The 17246-nt window shown below is 36.9% G+C and overlaps 1 protein-coding gene across 1 annotated transcript; it reads left to right on the top strand.

Annotated features, from left to right (window-relative positions):
• The first annotated feature begins 2781 nt into the window (after positions 1-2781).
• LOC145104395 (uncharacterized) lies at positions 2782-3270 on the top strand. Its single transcript, XM_079041652.1, has one exon. The coding sequence runs from the start codon at positions 2782-2784 to the stop codon at positions 3268-3270; it is 489 nt and encodes a 162-aa protein (XP_078897778.1).
• Positions 3271-17246: the final 13976 nt, after the last annotated feature.

The following is a 17246-nucleotide window of genomic DNA, read 5'->3' on the forward strand; positions in this document are numbered from 1 at the left end:
GATGGAATGCAACTTACTTAAAAGATAAAGTACTCTTTCGTCCAAGTGCCAAAAAACACGTTCAATCCTTATTTTCAAAAATTAATTCAGACCGTCCTCGTTTAGTTAAAAGTTATACTTTTCATCCCTTGTTAGTTTAAATTTGCATGTTTAATCCCTTCGGAGACATGAAATAACTATAATGCGCTTTTCAATTTTATGTTTCATTTATTTTTAATTTTTCTTATTATTTTTAATTATTGAAAAATATTTTAATTAAAATTAGGGGTCCATCCAACTTTAAACCTTATATATATATATATATATATATATATATATATATATATATATATATATATATATGTATATATCCTCTTTTATTGAACACTTAACCTCCGGCACCACCACCGGAAATGTGCACACCCACCCCTTATCTTCCTCTCCCGATATGCTCTTCTCAACAAATCGAAAATCAAAAATCTTAAACCAGTAACCCAAATGATTCTAGAAACTGAAACTTGTTTTAGAAATCTCAAAATCGTTTCATATATCAAAAATGGTGGTGGATCCTTTTAAAAACCTGAAATATACACACCAGTTTCTCTCCCTCTGATCTCACATGATTTTTTTCCTGAAACCCTTGACCCTTCATAGTCATTTGTTTCCTCATTCTTCTTCCTGATCAGAGACACATAATAAAAACACACATTGTGTGTGTTTGCTAATGCGATACATACATACATACATACACACACACACAAAGAGAGAGAGAGAGAGAGAGAGAGAGAGAGAGAGAGAGAGAGAGAGAGAGCAAACATGATGTCGTTATCGTCACCCGTACGCTAGGGTTTTGAGAAATCAGAAGGAGATGTATGGTTTCAGATCGAGAACTTTGGGGGTTTCATGAAGGATTTCACTTTGGGGGTTTCAAATTGAGCATCACCACCACCGGTAATCTCTTCTTTCGTCGTGTGTCGCCACCACAGTTGGAGTTCGACTAGTGGTTTTTGGAGGAGGTTATACATGGTGGGTAAGAGGTTGTACACACAGATGAAGACCGTCGATGGAGACGATTTGTATTTGATTTAAACCTGGTTCTCTGGTTCTCTGATCTGAATCTCCTTCTTCTCCGATGGACTTGTGACCTGGTCAGTGAGGATACGTACTGAAGAAGAAATGGGGATAGGGAGATGATTTGTTTAGGTTTTAGAGTCTTTCTTTTATTAAAGGAAATAGATAATTATTTTTATAATAAAATAAGGGAAAATTGTCTTTTTATGTTCGGAGGGATAAGCATGCAACTTTTAATCAAACGAGGGACAGTCCGAGTTAATTTTTTATAATATGTACTGAACGTGCATTTTGACATCCGGATGAGGGACGATTCAATTTACTCTACTTAAAATTTGTCAACCTTGTAAGGTGGAATCTCTACTTCCTTCTATTAACTAAAGTCAACTCTTGTTATTTGGCTATATGTGATATCTTTGGGAAAAAAAGTTTCTTATGTAAAACATTAACATATAGATTGACTTTTAAAAAGTGCAAATGGTGTTTTCATTATTTAGGTCAAATACAATTGTATTAAAACTTTATGTTTTGTAAATATAAACATTTTATTTCAAGATTTTTTAGTTAGTAAGGATTCGTTTAATACAAAACATTAATTAACACCACGATATACATTCCTACATTATTAAAGTTTCCTACACTTTTTAATAAAGCATACTTTAAAATACATAAAAGGCACTTTACATTTTTGTAACCAAGAATCTACGCTTATACGTTTCATACATTATTTTCATCTTATGCTCTTTTCTTTTTGTTTTTTTATTCAACCAATTCATACGTGTATGTAGAAACTTATTTTTAATATAGATCCAAATGAATACATATAAAGTCACGAACCTAAAAAGTTATGTGACATGTAAAACGAAAACAAGTGGAATTTCAAGATTAAGCTTGCCATGTGACATCTGACATGTTTACACTCCTTATATATATACCTCTAACACCCCAATTTTCTAACATCGATTAAATGAAAAATTGTCGTTCCAACATCTCCCAAGATCAATTATGAATTTACTTATAGACTAAACTACAGCGGAAGCAAAATAAAATAATATAAAGTCTTCAACCGAAGAGTTTCGGGTGTTACGTCTTCGCAGAATTCCTTTGTTGCCTTTTCTGCCACTAGCTAAATATTTTCCTGGGTTGCCCCCATTTAAAGATTCTAAATGGGTAAGCCTAGGGCCTAGTGAGTTCGTGTTGCACATACATGTCCATCACTTAAAAAAACAAATATTTTTATCGTATACGTTACGTTCAATAAATCATATAACAAAACATATCACCTGATGACATAATTTAGGGGAACGATTAATTATCCAGAGAAAGAACCAAAGACTCGTTTCCCTTCTCCTTGAGACAACTCATCATCCATTGTACTCAAGTATTTTAAATATCCAAGGAAATGAGTATGATCCTCAATTCTCATCCCCGCCGATAACACACATCCATCATGCTCACGGCGATTAGACACTCACCCGTTCCCGCTAAACATATAGAAACCGTATATTATTCATATATTACTCCTTGATATTCTCTTCGTACATTCCTTTTACTCTCCTGATTATTAGGCGTAATTTATGTATACCTGTACATATTTAAAGGTTTTATTTCTTTGTAAAGAAGCATCAAATAATTTTCGTCTCTGACTTCCAAAAGTTTTATGGTATCAGAGCAGGCCAAGAACAAAACCTAAACACACAATATCCTTCCTCCTTTCTTGTCATTTTCACAATGGGTGATAAAACCAACGATCAATATATCCATGCTCAACCCGACACCACCCTTAACCATAACTCGCCGTACTACATCCATGCCTCAGATTATCCCCGACAAATGCATGTGAGCGAAACCCTAACTGATAGCAACTATCTAGATTGGTCTCAAGAGATGATTAATTTCTTGTTTGCTAAGAACAAAACCGGTTTCATTGATGGAACCATCAAGAAACCAGACACATCCGCTGCAGAATATATGAACTGGATGAGGTGCGACGCCATGATCAAGGGTTGGTTGAACACAACTATGGAAAAGGAGATAAGAAACAGTGTGAAATATGCTGGTACGACAGAAGAAATTTGGAAGGATCTGAAGGAAAGATTTGGAAAACAAAGTGCCCAGAGAGCATATGAAATAAAGCAGATTCTTACCACGACACGACAAGACGAGGTCTCCGTTTCGACATACTATACAAAGCTTCGGGTTCTGTGGGACGAATTGTAGTCTGTCTTACCCACACCAAGATGCTCTTGCAGTGGCTGTTCTTGTGGAGTGGGAAGGGAGATGATGAATTTAAAAGACAAAGAAAAGCTTTATGATTTTCTGCTCGGATTGGATGCTGATTTCTCCACGATCAGAACACAAATCCTAGCTATGAACCCTACACCAACACTAAGCACGGCTTACCATTTAGTATCAGAAGATGAGCAACAGAGAAACGTGGCGATCGGGAAGAGGCCTTCTGTTGATGCGACTGCCTTTCAAGCTTTTACCTCATCAAAACAACAATCTAACAAATCCAATCAAAAGGAGGCTAAGAGAAATCTTGGAGAAGTAGAACACTGTACCTTTTGTGGCAAAGATGGCCATAGCTGGGATGGATGCTTTAAACGTATTGGGTATCCAGACCGGTGGCCGGGAAAAGGGACTAAGAGAGAAAGGCAGAGACCTAGAGCAGCCTGCATAGAAGCTGAGAACACTACCATTCCTATGCTAACCGAAGAGCAATACAAACAATTTCTCAACTTATTTTCAGGTGGCGAAAAAGGAACAAAACTTGATGCACCTGTGGCTAACATGGTTTCTGCCAACACCACTGCACATACAACAGGTAACACACATAGAAACTGTAAGTGGATCATAGACTCAGGTGCCACGGATCATATCACACATAAAGCCTCTATCCTTCAAAATCGAACTAAAAGTGTCTATGAACCACCGGTTATCATTCCAAATGGAGAAAAGATAACTGTGGAAGGTAGGGGAGAACACACCTTGGAGAGTGGAATGAAAATAAAGGGAATTCTGCACGTGCCAAAGTTCAACTGTAACTTGCTATCTGTTAGCAAAATATGCAATGATCTTCAATGTGCAGTAACCTTTTTTCCAAACTTCTTTGTTATGAAGGGCTTAACCTCGAGGACATTGATTGGAGCGGGTGAGTGCAGAGATGGTCTATACCAAATGGGGATGGTTGAAGATAAAAGACAAGCCATGATAACAACCGTTGACATTTGGCATAAACGCTTAGGTCATGCCTCAAGTCCAAAACTTTCACATATTGATTTTCTTAGGAATGTCTCATTTAAAAATAAGGATTGGTTTTGTAATTCGTGTTCCAAAGCCAAACACACAAGATCACCTTTTCCCATCACTTCTATTAAAACCCATGGTTGTTTTGAATTATTACATTGTGATATTTGGGGTCCATATCGTACTCTTTCAATTTCACGTGCTAAATACTTTCTCACCATAGTAGATGATTTTAGCAGGGCAATTTGGGTTTTCTTGATTAAACATAAAAGTGATGCTAGTGGGTGCTTGATAGACTTTCACAAATTTGTGAAAACTCAATTTGAAAAGGACATTAAGAGAGTTAGATGTGACAACGGTGGAGAATTCACATCAAACCGAATGCTTGATTTCTATGTCGACCAAGGAATTGCTCTAGAAACGACTTGTCCACATACCCCTCAACAAAATGGGGTTGTGGAACGGAAACATAGGCATCTTCTTGAAACGGCACGAGCATTAAGGTTTGAGGCCAACTTACCAACGAAATTTTAGGACGAATGTATATTAACTGCAACACATTTAATTAACCGGTTACCTTCAGATGTAATAGGCGATAAAAGTCCATTTGAAATTTTATACAACCGTAAACCGGATTATAATCTTTTAAGGATTTTAGGATGCTTGGCATACTATAGAAACACGGAAACAAAAGGCGATAAATTTGAAGTGAGAGGGAAACCGGGTGTTTTTGTTGGGTATCCTAGGGGGACAAAAGGGTACAAAATATATGATATAAAAGGTGATAAAATAATTATTTCAAGAGACGTGAAGTTTGTTGAAGGAATGTTCCCTTTTTCAAAATTAAATAGGGACAAAATTAAAGAAGAGGTCTTCAAATTCCCAAGTCATTGGGAAATTTTTCAATCTGGTGAGCCCACATCTCAAGAATGTTTTAAGGCAGGTGACAATCAGGCCCAAGCAACCCAACAGTGGAGGAAAATGAAGAAAGTGCTGAAGAACAACCTTTTTTTGCCTCGGATCAACAAACAAATGAAACTGACCAGCAAGGGGACCAAGTCAATTCGCCTCCCATGACTCACAATGATGATCCCACTGCAGCTCATGATGAAGAAAATGTGAACCAGAGAATTGAAACCGAAATCATAGATGAAGTGACAGAACCAATCAGAGAAAGAAGAAGTAGAACACAACCGAGACATTTTGTAGACTACGATGTTAAACTCCCCCCTTCGGTAGACCATGCACGACCCGCCACCAATCAAAACCCCTCGACGGTACATCCTTTAGCCAACTTTGTATCTTACGAAAATTTTTCTGAATCTCATAAATCTTACCTTACGGCTATTGATTCAAACAATGAGCCCAAAATTTTTGCTCAAGCCGTACAGGACGAACGATGGAGAGAAGCAATGAAGAAAGAGATTCAAGCACTTGAAGATAATGGCACGTGGAGTCTTGAAGAACTACCAAAACACAAACGCGCCATAGATTCAAAATGGGTCTACAAGATCAAATACAAGCCAAACGGTGAAATCGAGAAATACAAGACGAGATTGGTCGCAAAGGGTTTTACCCAAATGGAAGGAATAGATTACCACGAAACCTTTGCCCCAGTTGCAAAGCTCGTCACCGTTCGAAGCTTACTTGCTGTTGTTGTAAAGAAGGATTGGGTAATACATCAATTAGACGTTAATAACGCCTTCTTACATGGGGAGTTGGAAGAAGATGTGTACATGAAGATACCTCAAGGTTTTTGCAAGAAAGATGAGACGAGGGTATGCAAGCTAAAGAAATCATTGTACAGGTTGAAACAAGCCTCTCGTAATTGGTACCAAAAATTCACGTTAGCCTTAATCAAGATCGGTTTCAAGCAGGCAAAAATGGACCATTCTCTTTTCATCTATAAAGACGGTAATACATACATTACAGCCCTCATATACGTGGATGATGTGATTATTGCAGGGAACAACCTTGAAAAGATCCAACAAACAAAAGACTATCTCAACGAAAAATTTAGCATAAAGGATATAGGGGTCCTGAAATATTTTTTGGGGATTGAAGTCTCACGTACACGGGATGGCATCATACTTAGTCAAAGAAAGTACATCTTAGACATTCTAAATGATTCTGGACTACAAGGATGTCGGCCAAGCAATCTTCCCATGGAGCAGAACTTGAGACTTCACAAAGAAGGCGAAGACCCAAAGATAGATGCAAGTCAATATCGAAGACTTATAGGGAGACTACTTTACCTACAAGCTACCCGACCCGACATCACTTACTCAGTTAACGTGTTGAGTCAATTTGTTGCCGACCCACGTCAATCTCACATGGATGCAGCAACTCGGGTCCTACGCTACCTAAAAGCAACTGTCGGACAAGGAATCCTTCTTCCACGTGAAACACTCTTGTTGCCTACTGTGACTCGGATTGGTTGGGTTGTCCGTTCACCAGAAAATCAAGAACGGGCTATCTTTTGCTTCTAGGCGGAGCACCCGTTTCTTGGAGATCAAAGAAACAATCGGTTGTGTCCAGATCATCTGCCGAAGCAGAATATCGTGCGATGGCGGGAACCGTTAGTGAGATACTATGGATGAGATGGCTCCTACAAACATTGGACATGGTACAAAACGATCCAACACCTTTGTTTTGTGATAATCAAGCCGCCCGACACATTGCCAACAATCCCGTGTTCCACGAGAGAACAAAACACGTCGAGATGGATTGTTATTTTCTTCGTGAAAGGGTCGAGTCAAAGGAAATACGACCAGCAAGCGTCCACACAAAATCACAAGTTGCCGATCTGTTCACAAAGGCATTAGGAGTACAACAGTTCCGTTTTTTACTTGACAAGTTGGGCATTCGAAATCTACACGCTCCAACTTGAGGGGGAGTATAGAAACCGTATATTATTCATATATTACTCCTTGATATTCTCTTCGTACATTCCTTTTACTCTCCTGATTATTAGGAGTAATTTATGTATACCTGTACATATTTAAAGGTTGTATTTCTTTGTAAAGAAGCATCAAATAATTTTCGTCTCTGACTTCCAAAAGTTTTAAAACATGTCATCCAAAACACACACAGTAGATAACAAATCTAAAATAACATTTACACGCAACCATACTTATCATAAAACATATTGTCATAAATAAATAAAAACCACATAATAAACGCATGACAAACATTTATGTGCGAGCAACCACAGAACACGAGAAAACTCACCTAGCAACCGACAAGTCCTAACCGAAGCTTTGTTGCTAACTTGCACCCTATATTTAACCAACATGTTTTCTAAGGCTACAATCCTAAAAAAACGTTATATGTGTTCATGGTTTTAAACTATCAATATGTCTCGTTCGGACAAACCGATAATTTTATAAGATTTCGTTAATTATATTTTTCGTCGTAACTTTAGTAAAAGTCAACGTTTCCAAATAATAAAATTTAAAGATAGACAGAAGTTTAAATTAACAAACCACAGGGGTCGTTCTGTAACTTGTGATTTTAATTCCAAAAGAAATTAAAATAAAAACTAGCAACTTATCACAAGCACGAAGTATTAACATAATTATTGTTTCCAAAATATACGTCTATATCTTTTTAAAAAAGAACTATCAACTTATCTACAGGGACCATTTATGTAACTGCGTCCCTAAGTTTCTTTACTGAAAAAAAAAAAGAACAAACATTCATATTACTCAAGAAATAAAGCGGCGAATTTATAGGGACTATTTTTATAAATTACAAACCGACTTATGGAAAAAACAAAGGGGAATCTTCAGTCCTGATATGTCAATTTACGGTTTAATCCCAAATTAAATTTTGTTTACAAAAGAGGACAGAATACCGGCTAAAATTTTGGAATAACCCTCCATGGCCGGTTTCACAAATTCAGCCGGTATTCCGGCTTTTTTTGTTAATTCGTCGAAATATTGGGACTTATTCGTTAATTCGGCTAAAACTTCGGAATAACCCTTTTATATTAAAAATGGTTTGTTTTTTCAATGAATGTATTTTTTTCATTTCTTTTTCTACAACGTTATATATCTAGTTTTAAAGTCACAAATTTTTTTAAAATAAAAGTATCTATAGAATCCAAAAAACTAACAAACTTTATAAATTTGTCTGAAAAGCTTTACTGAAGATAGAGTGCTCCATGATTGCAAGATGAAATTCATACAAAATTATTGTATATTTTCTTTTGATTTCAAAATTGGTCTAAGTAGTAGGATAACCACAAAACATACATAATAATACTAATAAGGTATACTCATTTTCTTTTTCATTCTATTGGTTGTTTAAAACCTTAATCCATATGCCCTCTTTCTCCCTCTGTTCCTTTCTATCTATTGCAGAATTGAGAAGGAGGCGGTAAGGGATACATACACACACCCATTAGATAGATCTATGTCTTTCCTTTTTATGTGCGCAAACACACATAAATGTTTCTGATCTAGAACATGTGTGTGCGTGTGTGAAATGAGGGTATCAAAGTTCAAGCGAATCTGTGTTTTGTGGTCTAACAAGGCAAGACTAGTTGCTACCAAGATGTTGCTACTGTCCTTGGCAAATTGAGGTACAAGTTTAACATGAGCGTGTTGAAGTGCATGATTCAACAAAAAATGAGTATTAACGAGAAAGGTTATCCCATAGATTTAAGTATACCTGATTATTATTATTACATATGTTTTGTGGTTATCTCAATACTTCGACTAATCTTGAAATAATATATATATATATATATATATATATATATATATATATATATATATATACACACACACAATAATTTTTTATGAATTTCATTTTGCAATCATGGAGCACTCTATCTTCCAGTAAAGTTTTTCAGACCAATTTATGAAGTTTGTTAGTTTTTTGCATTGTATAGATACTTTTTCTAAATTCCGTGACTCTAAAACTGAATATATAACGTCATATAAAAAGAGATGAAAAAAATACATTCATTGAAAAACAAATCATATTTACTATATTGATAAAAGGGTTATTCCGAAGTTTTAGCTGAATTAACGAAACAGTCCTAATATTTTGACGAATTAATGAAAAAAGCTAGAATACTAGCTAAATCTGCGAAACCGGCCACGGATGGTTAATTCGAAGTTTTAGTCGGTATTTTGTCTTTTTTTGTAAACAAAATTTAATTTGGGATTAAACCATGAATTGACCTAAAATATTGGGACTTTATTGGAGATTTCCCAAAAATAAAAAATAAAATAACAAAAGGTTATACCCGATTTTGTTATCTTCCTAACCTGAAAAGGTACGATCATTCTGCCATTTTTTTTTAAGATAAACTCGATTTTTATCTGAATATACTAAATAAATATATAAAAGTCATCTCTGAATTTCTCCACTTTCTACTAACATAAACCCATAAATATTTTTTTAATAAACGATCAACACTTTAGATTAATAGATTAAATTCATCATGTGATACCAAAAACTTCATATTTATTTTTCCTTCAAATTCACCATTTTATTAGTCGAATCAGAGACATATGATCAACCTAAACCATGAAACACATAATCTATATCTATATGTACAACTAATTTGAGCTTCATTTAGGAAAACATACCTTTCTTCATCAAACCAACTCCGGATTTTCAAGAGCTTCTATTTCTGATTTCTTCCTCGATTCTTCACCGCTTTTTGCAATTCCTATGGCGTTTTCACTCAATTTTTCGTGCTACTTATAATGCCTAAGTGTATAACCGATGAAGACCTCTCATTTGCTCGAATTTAATGCCTTAATGAAGGTGACGATTTTGGACATTAAACCTCATAACTCTCTACTAATTAATTCATTAATCCTTGAACTAATCATTTTATTTTAATAATATAATCTAATTACATATATATTTATATATTTTAAATTTGAGTTATCACAAACTTCCCCCATTCGAAAAATTTCGTCCTCGGAATTTGAATTAAGTGACAAATATTGATATTTGGTCTTCATATCTCATTCGCTCTATAATGTTGCATTTGCTCCCTTGGTATCTCCAATCAATAAATCACCTCTAAATTCATTCCTTAATCACAAGAAGGTTTAGTAGGTCGGATACTTAACCTACCTTTACAAAACCGCACCATGTCTTTCCATGAGAATCCGTTTAATATGATTTTATCTCCACCTGAACCATTATTGGCATCCTATGTTTAACCACCTAACCTTTTGGTTGTTCATGTGCATCCTTCAGTTATCCATAATTTACTAAATTTTACCGGTAGTTTGTTGGACAAGCTCGAGTCCAACCATTTGTTTCTCTCTTAAATCATACCAACATTGTGGTACACTTCATACCATACAACTTAACCAAATTTTCATCAAGTATATTTCACTCAATGACACAATTTAAAGGAACATTTTAGATATCCAGAGAAAGAACCAATGGCTCACTTCCCTTTCCACTTGGCATAAGTTGTCTGTTGTGCTCAAGCATTAAAATTTCCAAGGAAATGAGTAACATCTCAAATCCTATCCCAGTCGGTCACAACACACCCGTTATGTTCCCAACAATCATACACCCACGTCCCTATTACATGTGTCATCATACACCAGTTAAACGAATCTAAAAAAAAACTTTCCACTTATCCTCTACTGTGGGTTCTTTCTAACTCATCTTCGGTCCACCCAATAAACTGACAGTTACATCAATTCTCATCATTTTGATTCTTACTTGATTCCTTCCTTAGCTTATGACTTAGTGTATAAGTAACAACACCTCACAATTACAGTTTCTTAGAATTCCCACTCATCTTGTTGCCTCATGTTCAATCATATCTGGTCAAACATGAAATTGACACTCTTGTAATCAGTAAACATCTTACACCTTCTTTGACTCTTGGTAATCTATGCATATTTACATCGTCCCATCATTCTTCGTGACGAACAACACCGGTTCACCCCACGGTGATGTACTGTGTCAAATAAAACCTTACAGGTCCTACAACTGCTTCATAAATTCTTTCATCCTTGTTGATGCTAACCAATAGGACTCTCGATAACTCCCTTACAACTGGTATACATACAATATCATGTCCCCCCTATTTAGTACCCACGCCTGAATAGTTTTCCTACTACAATTTATGTTAGCATGGTTTTCGACAACTAAGCCATTCCTATCACGATATCAAAACCTCATAGTGCTACAAGTATAAGTTTTAGAGGCGCAAACAACTATCTATTTCAATCAAACAATAATCAAAATCCTCTCTTATTATTACCCAATGGTTATCGTCATTCTCTATTTCTAGAGAAACTTATACATTCCAATCTAGGCATTTACAAAATGTAAAGAAAAAAAATGTTTGCACTCGAACTAAATATCACTCACATATGCATAGAGATTACTAAGAAGATACTTATCACTATACCGGCGTATACTGAGCTTCCTGGGCTGTCATAAGGAAAGCCCTACCTTTTGTTCTTGTCGTTTCTGCCTTTTCATCCACTGGCCGATTCCCTTTCTCTACCATCATGTGTTGGTTATTGTTACCCTTATTTTGGGGACAGATTGACCTGATGTTATCTGGGGACTGTGACAACCCGAAACTTCTACCTGGTACATCTAGTCAGTTAATCAAAGTTAAACTCGTTTCTGTTAACTTCTAGCACTGTTTAAGGGTCCATTTAAGCATTCTAAGCTTGAGTATAGCCAAGGTTGAGGTTAGGAATGAGTCAACAAGCCGTAGGGTGACAAAACCGGGCTATACACACCCTTAGGGGGAGTGTACGGCCGTACACATGGGTGTGCGGCCGCACACTCATCTCTTGGCCGCACACTCCCTTCTAGGCAGCACACCCACCCTATATAAAGGTTAGACCCCTTTCCTTTCATTCCTTTAACAACCTGGCAGCACACAACACCTTTTCTCTCAAGACTCTTCAACCGCAAACCCTCCCAAGGCTTAAAAAACGTGAGTAATCCATCCCTTAGCTTGTTGTACTTGAAGAATCACTTCATCTAAGCCTTGATTCGTCAAGTTTCATCATGTTCTTCATCCCTTGAAGGAGTGCGGCCGCACACCTTCATAAGGTTGGCCGCACACTCCTAAAACAACCTCCAAAGTGAGAGTTTGACTTCCATATTCGAGATAAACATGCCCCTAGCCTTGTTGTACCTTGGAAATGGCATTTTTGGACATATTGTGTGGGGTGTACGACCGCACACACACTTGTGCGGCAGCACACTCCAAGTGTGCGACCACACACTCACCTTTGGACCACAAACACACTTCTAGGACCCCTAACTTGCACTACAACGGAGAATAGACCTAGGACACTTCATGGATTGCAAGTATGGACCTTGAAACACCCCAAGAACACCTTCCATCATGGGTGTACGACCGCACACCCATGGCCGCACACACCTTAAAGGTGGCCATAGACTCCCCTCATGCAATCCTTTAAGGTTCTAACACTTAGTGCGAGTAGTCCCAAGTTCTTAGAGTGGTTCTTCGTCACATCTAGTGGTGAAATACCTTCATTTGACTCCGTTATGTGTCATTACATGTTAATTAGGATCCAAGCGTGTTCAAGGCTTCACTTGAACATCCAACATTTCATGTCGATCCTTCATTCAAATCACCCGAGGTTAGTTCACACCCCTACGTTTTTCCGAGTTTTTCATGTTTTCAGGGGGGGATACAAGCAAAAGTACAAGGAAACTTGTACTCAAAATATATTATTTTGTTTAAGATAATTATACTTTCAGCATGCTTTTAACACGAAAAACAGTTTTACCAAACGATTAAGAAATCAACTCGTAGGAATAGTTTTTAAAACTAGAATAATGAACTTGTGAATCTTGTAGTAAAATGTATTATTTTATAAAGGATTCATGCAAATCATAAACAGGATTTTCAGTATTATTACTTGTAAATTTGTTAGGCTAAGTTTGAGACACGTCCTTGGTAACACTCCCACATAATCAGAGTGTAGGACTAGCACTTGTGACCAGAGTCTCTTGTAGGGAGAGCGTGACTGTTGTGTATAGATCTATACGGGACTGACAATCCCGCACCTCATTGCTAGCTACAGTCGGACCGGCAGGTCTGCGGGTGACAAAGTCATTAAGGATATCGGCCGTTGCGGGCCATATCCAGTCAGTTATGGTCATGAAACTCACAACCTAGATAACAGGAATTTACTTTTGTAATAATGAATCAAATGAACTAACCTCAAAGTAATAACCGATAGATTACTGGAGGGTATTACTAATAATACCTTCAGGACTTAGTTCATCACGGTTTTCCTTTATTAGTTTTATTTATGTAATAAGGCTAATATACCTCTCTGGGTGTAACCAGGGTTTTTAAAAGAAAACTGTTTTTCGAGTATGGTAGATACTTGCACACCTCAGTTTAGAACAGATAAACAAATCATCAACCTTTAGGGAAAATATAGGATTTTCCCGGGATACCCCGGCTATTCAAAAACAGATTGTTTGACATGTAATCAATGGATATTCATATTCCTTCCACGACTCCTTGGATTGTACATATCTTGTATGAATCGGGAAGTCATGGAAGGAATGGATTTTCAAACACGTTTTTCCATAAGAAAATATAGGATTTTCTTGAGGAGCACTTTTCAAAAGGATTCAAAGAACTCTTTTCCACCAAAACTAAATGCTTATGAACTCACCAGCTTTATGCTGATATTCTTTCAAAACTGTTTGTATTCTTAGGGAATTAGTAGACAGGTACTTCCAGGAGTTCGGAGAAGTCGAAGTGTTAGAGTCGCGTCTTTCCATTTTACCTTTGATATGAACAAAACTATGTATTAAACAATGTAAACCTTTTTCATATATGTATTCAATGTCTGGTTGTGTTTACTATGCTTGCTATGATACAATTGTTGTGATACTACGCATGACGTCAATCACCCCCGAACGTTTCCGCTGTTCCGGTTTGGGGGTATACAGGGACCCACACCCATAACATACTTTCCCTATTTTACAATCTGAAGCGATGTGTCCTATCTTTCCATATTTGTAGCAAGTTCTTTGGTTCATATTACACTCCCCTTTATGGAATCTTTTGCATATGGTACATTGTTCTATCCCGGACTGTTTCTCATAATTATGATCTGAACTAGAATTCTTTCCTTTCTTTGAGTCTATATTTGAACTTTCCAACTTCCTTTTTCCTGAATCCTTATTCTCACCCTGACGATTCTTTTCCCGCTCTCGGCCTTCTGCGGCGTCTACAGCAGACTGGAAGATACCTGGTTTCTGAATTTCTACAAATTCACGAATGGCGGTTTTTAGTCCCCAAATATACCTATCAACCCTCCTTTCCTCCGTAGACACACAGAACTCTGCAAATCTAGCTTTCTCCGTGAACTTAGTAGTGTACTCTCTCACTGTCATATTCCCTTGTTCCAAGCTCAAGAACTCTTCCTCTAACTGTTTAACCGTTGTTCGAGGACAAAACTTTTCTTTAAAGATTCTTAGAAACTCATCCCATGACATATTCTTGGCCGCCTCACGCCCCCTAACTTCCTTCACCATGCCCCACCAATGTATTGCCTCCCCTTTTAGCATTGTCGCAGCATAAATCACCTTGTCTTCCTCCGCACACTTGCTAGTCTCAAACGTTCCCTCAATCTCCATGATCCATGTTGATGAAAAAACAAGATCAATTTCTCCGTTAAACACGGGTGGCTTGCAACTTATGAATGTATTATAACTACAACCTCGCCGATCGTGGTTGACATGATGCCTTGAAGGTTGAGCAATACTTGGTTCCTGATTCACATTTGGTGTACTGTACTCATAGCCTTCTTCACCTCCACCCAAGTTACCTTCATACTCACCCATTATAGCTTCTCGTTCCTGAGCAACTACATCGGGCAAGGTGGCTCGAATTGCCCGAGCATCTCATTAGCTAAGTCTTCTCTAGTGATCGTGTTTGCCGTACGACCCCTTCCGCGACCTCGACCTCGACCGCGGTGGGATCCGGAGCTGTCATGGGCTGATTGTGTAGGTATCGGTGTTGTAATAGCTCCTCGGCCTCTTCCTCTACCCCTGCCTCCTCCTCTTCCTTGGCCACATCCACGACTCGCATTAGGGATCAGCAGACCTTCTGATACATCTCCAGGTGCTCTAACATAAGCTCCAACTGGGATACGTTCTTCCTCTGGGGTGACCCTAGCTAACCTTCCAAATCTCCTTGAAGACATGATACCTACAAGTGATATGTGGTCTAATTTAGTCGTTTGATTACCTCTCGTTCCATCCGTCTAAGCTGAAGTGTTTATGCAAACACCTAATCTGCTTAAACATCGCTCTGATACCAACTTGTAACACCCCAATTTTCTAACATCGATTAAATGACAAATTGTCGTTCCAACATCTCCCAAGGTCAATTATGAATTTACTTATAGACTAAACTACATCGAAAGCAAAATAAAATAATATAAAGTCTTCAACCGAAGAGTTTCGGGTGTTTCGTCTTCGCGGAATTCCTTTGTTGCCTTCTTGATTAATCCTCCTCCTTGTCCTTTCCTCTGCCACTAGCTAAATAGTTTCCTGGGCTACGCACATTTAAAGATTCTAAATGGGTAAGTCTAGGGCCTAGTGAGTTCGTGTTGCACATACATGTCCATCACTTAAAAAAACAAATATTTTTATCGTATACGTTACGTTCAATAAATCATATAACAAAACATATCACCTGATGACATAATTTAGGGGAACGATTAATTATCCAGAGAAAGAGCCAAAGGCTCGTTTCCCTTCTCCTTGAGACAACTCATCATCCATTGTACTCAAGTATTTTAAATATCCAAGGAAATGAGTATGATCCTCAATTCCCATCCCCGTCGATAACACACATCCATCATGCTCACGACGATTAGACACTCACCCGTTCCCGCTAAACATGTCATCCGAAACACACACAGTAGATAACAAATCTAAAATAACATTTACATGCAACCATACTTATCATAAAACATACTGTCAATAAATAAATAAAAACCACATAATAAACGCATGACAAACATTTATGTGCGAGCAACCACAGAACACAAGAAAACTCACCTTGCAACCGACAAGTCCCAACCGAAGCTTCGTTGCTAACTTGCACCCTATATTTGACCAACATGTTTTCTAAGGCTACAATCCTAAAAAAACATTATATGTGTTCATGGTTTTAAACTATCAATATGTCTCGTTCGGACAAACCGATAATTTTATAAGATTTCGTTAATTATATTTTTCGTCGTAACTTTAGTAAAAGTCAACGTTTCCAAATAATAAAACTTAAAGATAGGCAGAAGTTTAAATTAACAAACCACAGGGGTGGTTCTGTAACTTGTGATTTTAATTCCAAAAGAAATTAAAATAAAAACTAGCAACTTATCACAAGCACGAAGTATTAACATAATTATTGTTTCCAAAATATACGTTTGTATCTTTTTAAAAAAGAACTATCAACTTATCTACAAGGGCCATTTATGTAACTGCTTCCCTAAGTTTCTTTATTGAAAAAAAGAACAAACATTCATAAAGCGGCAAGAAATAAAGCGGCGAATTTATAGGGACTATTTTTATAAATTACAAACTGACTTATGGAAAAAATAAAAAATAAAATAACAAAAGGCGCGTGTCAAATATCCTTATACCCGATTTTGTTATCTTCCTAACCCGAAAAAGCACGATCATTCTGCCATTTTTTTTTAAGATAAACTCGATTTTTATCTGAATATACTAAATAAATATATAAAAGTCATCTGAATTTCTCCACTTTCTACTAACATAAACCCATAAATATTTTTTTAATAAACGATCAACACTTTAGATTAATAGATTAAATTCACCATGTGATACCAAAAACTTCATATTTAATTTTCCTTCAAATTCACCATTTTATTAGTCGAATCAGAGACATATGATCAACCTAAACCATG

The sequence above is a fragment of the Lactuca virosa genome, chromosome 4 (genome assembly GCF_052849685.1).
Source record: "Lactuca virosa cultivar CGN04683 chromosome 4, Lactuca_virosa_CGN04683_v6, whole genome shotgun sequence".
Lineage (NCBI taxonomy): Eukaryota > Viridiplantae > Streptophyta > Magnoliopsida > Asterales > Asteraceae > Lactuca > Lactuca virosa.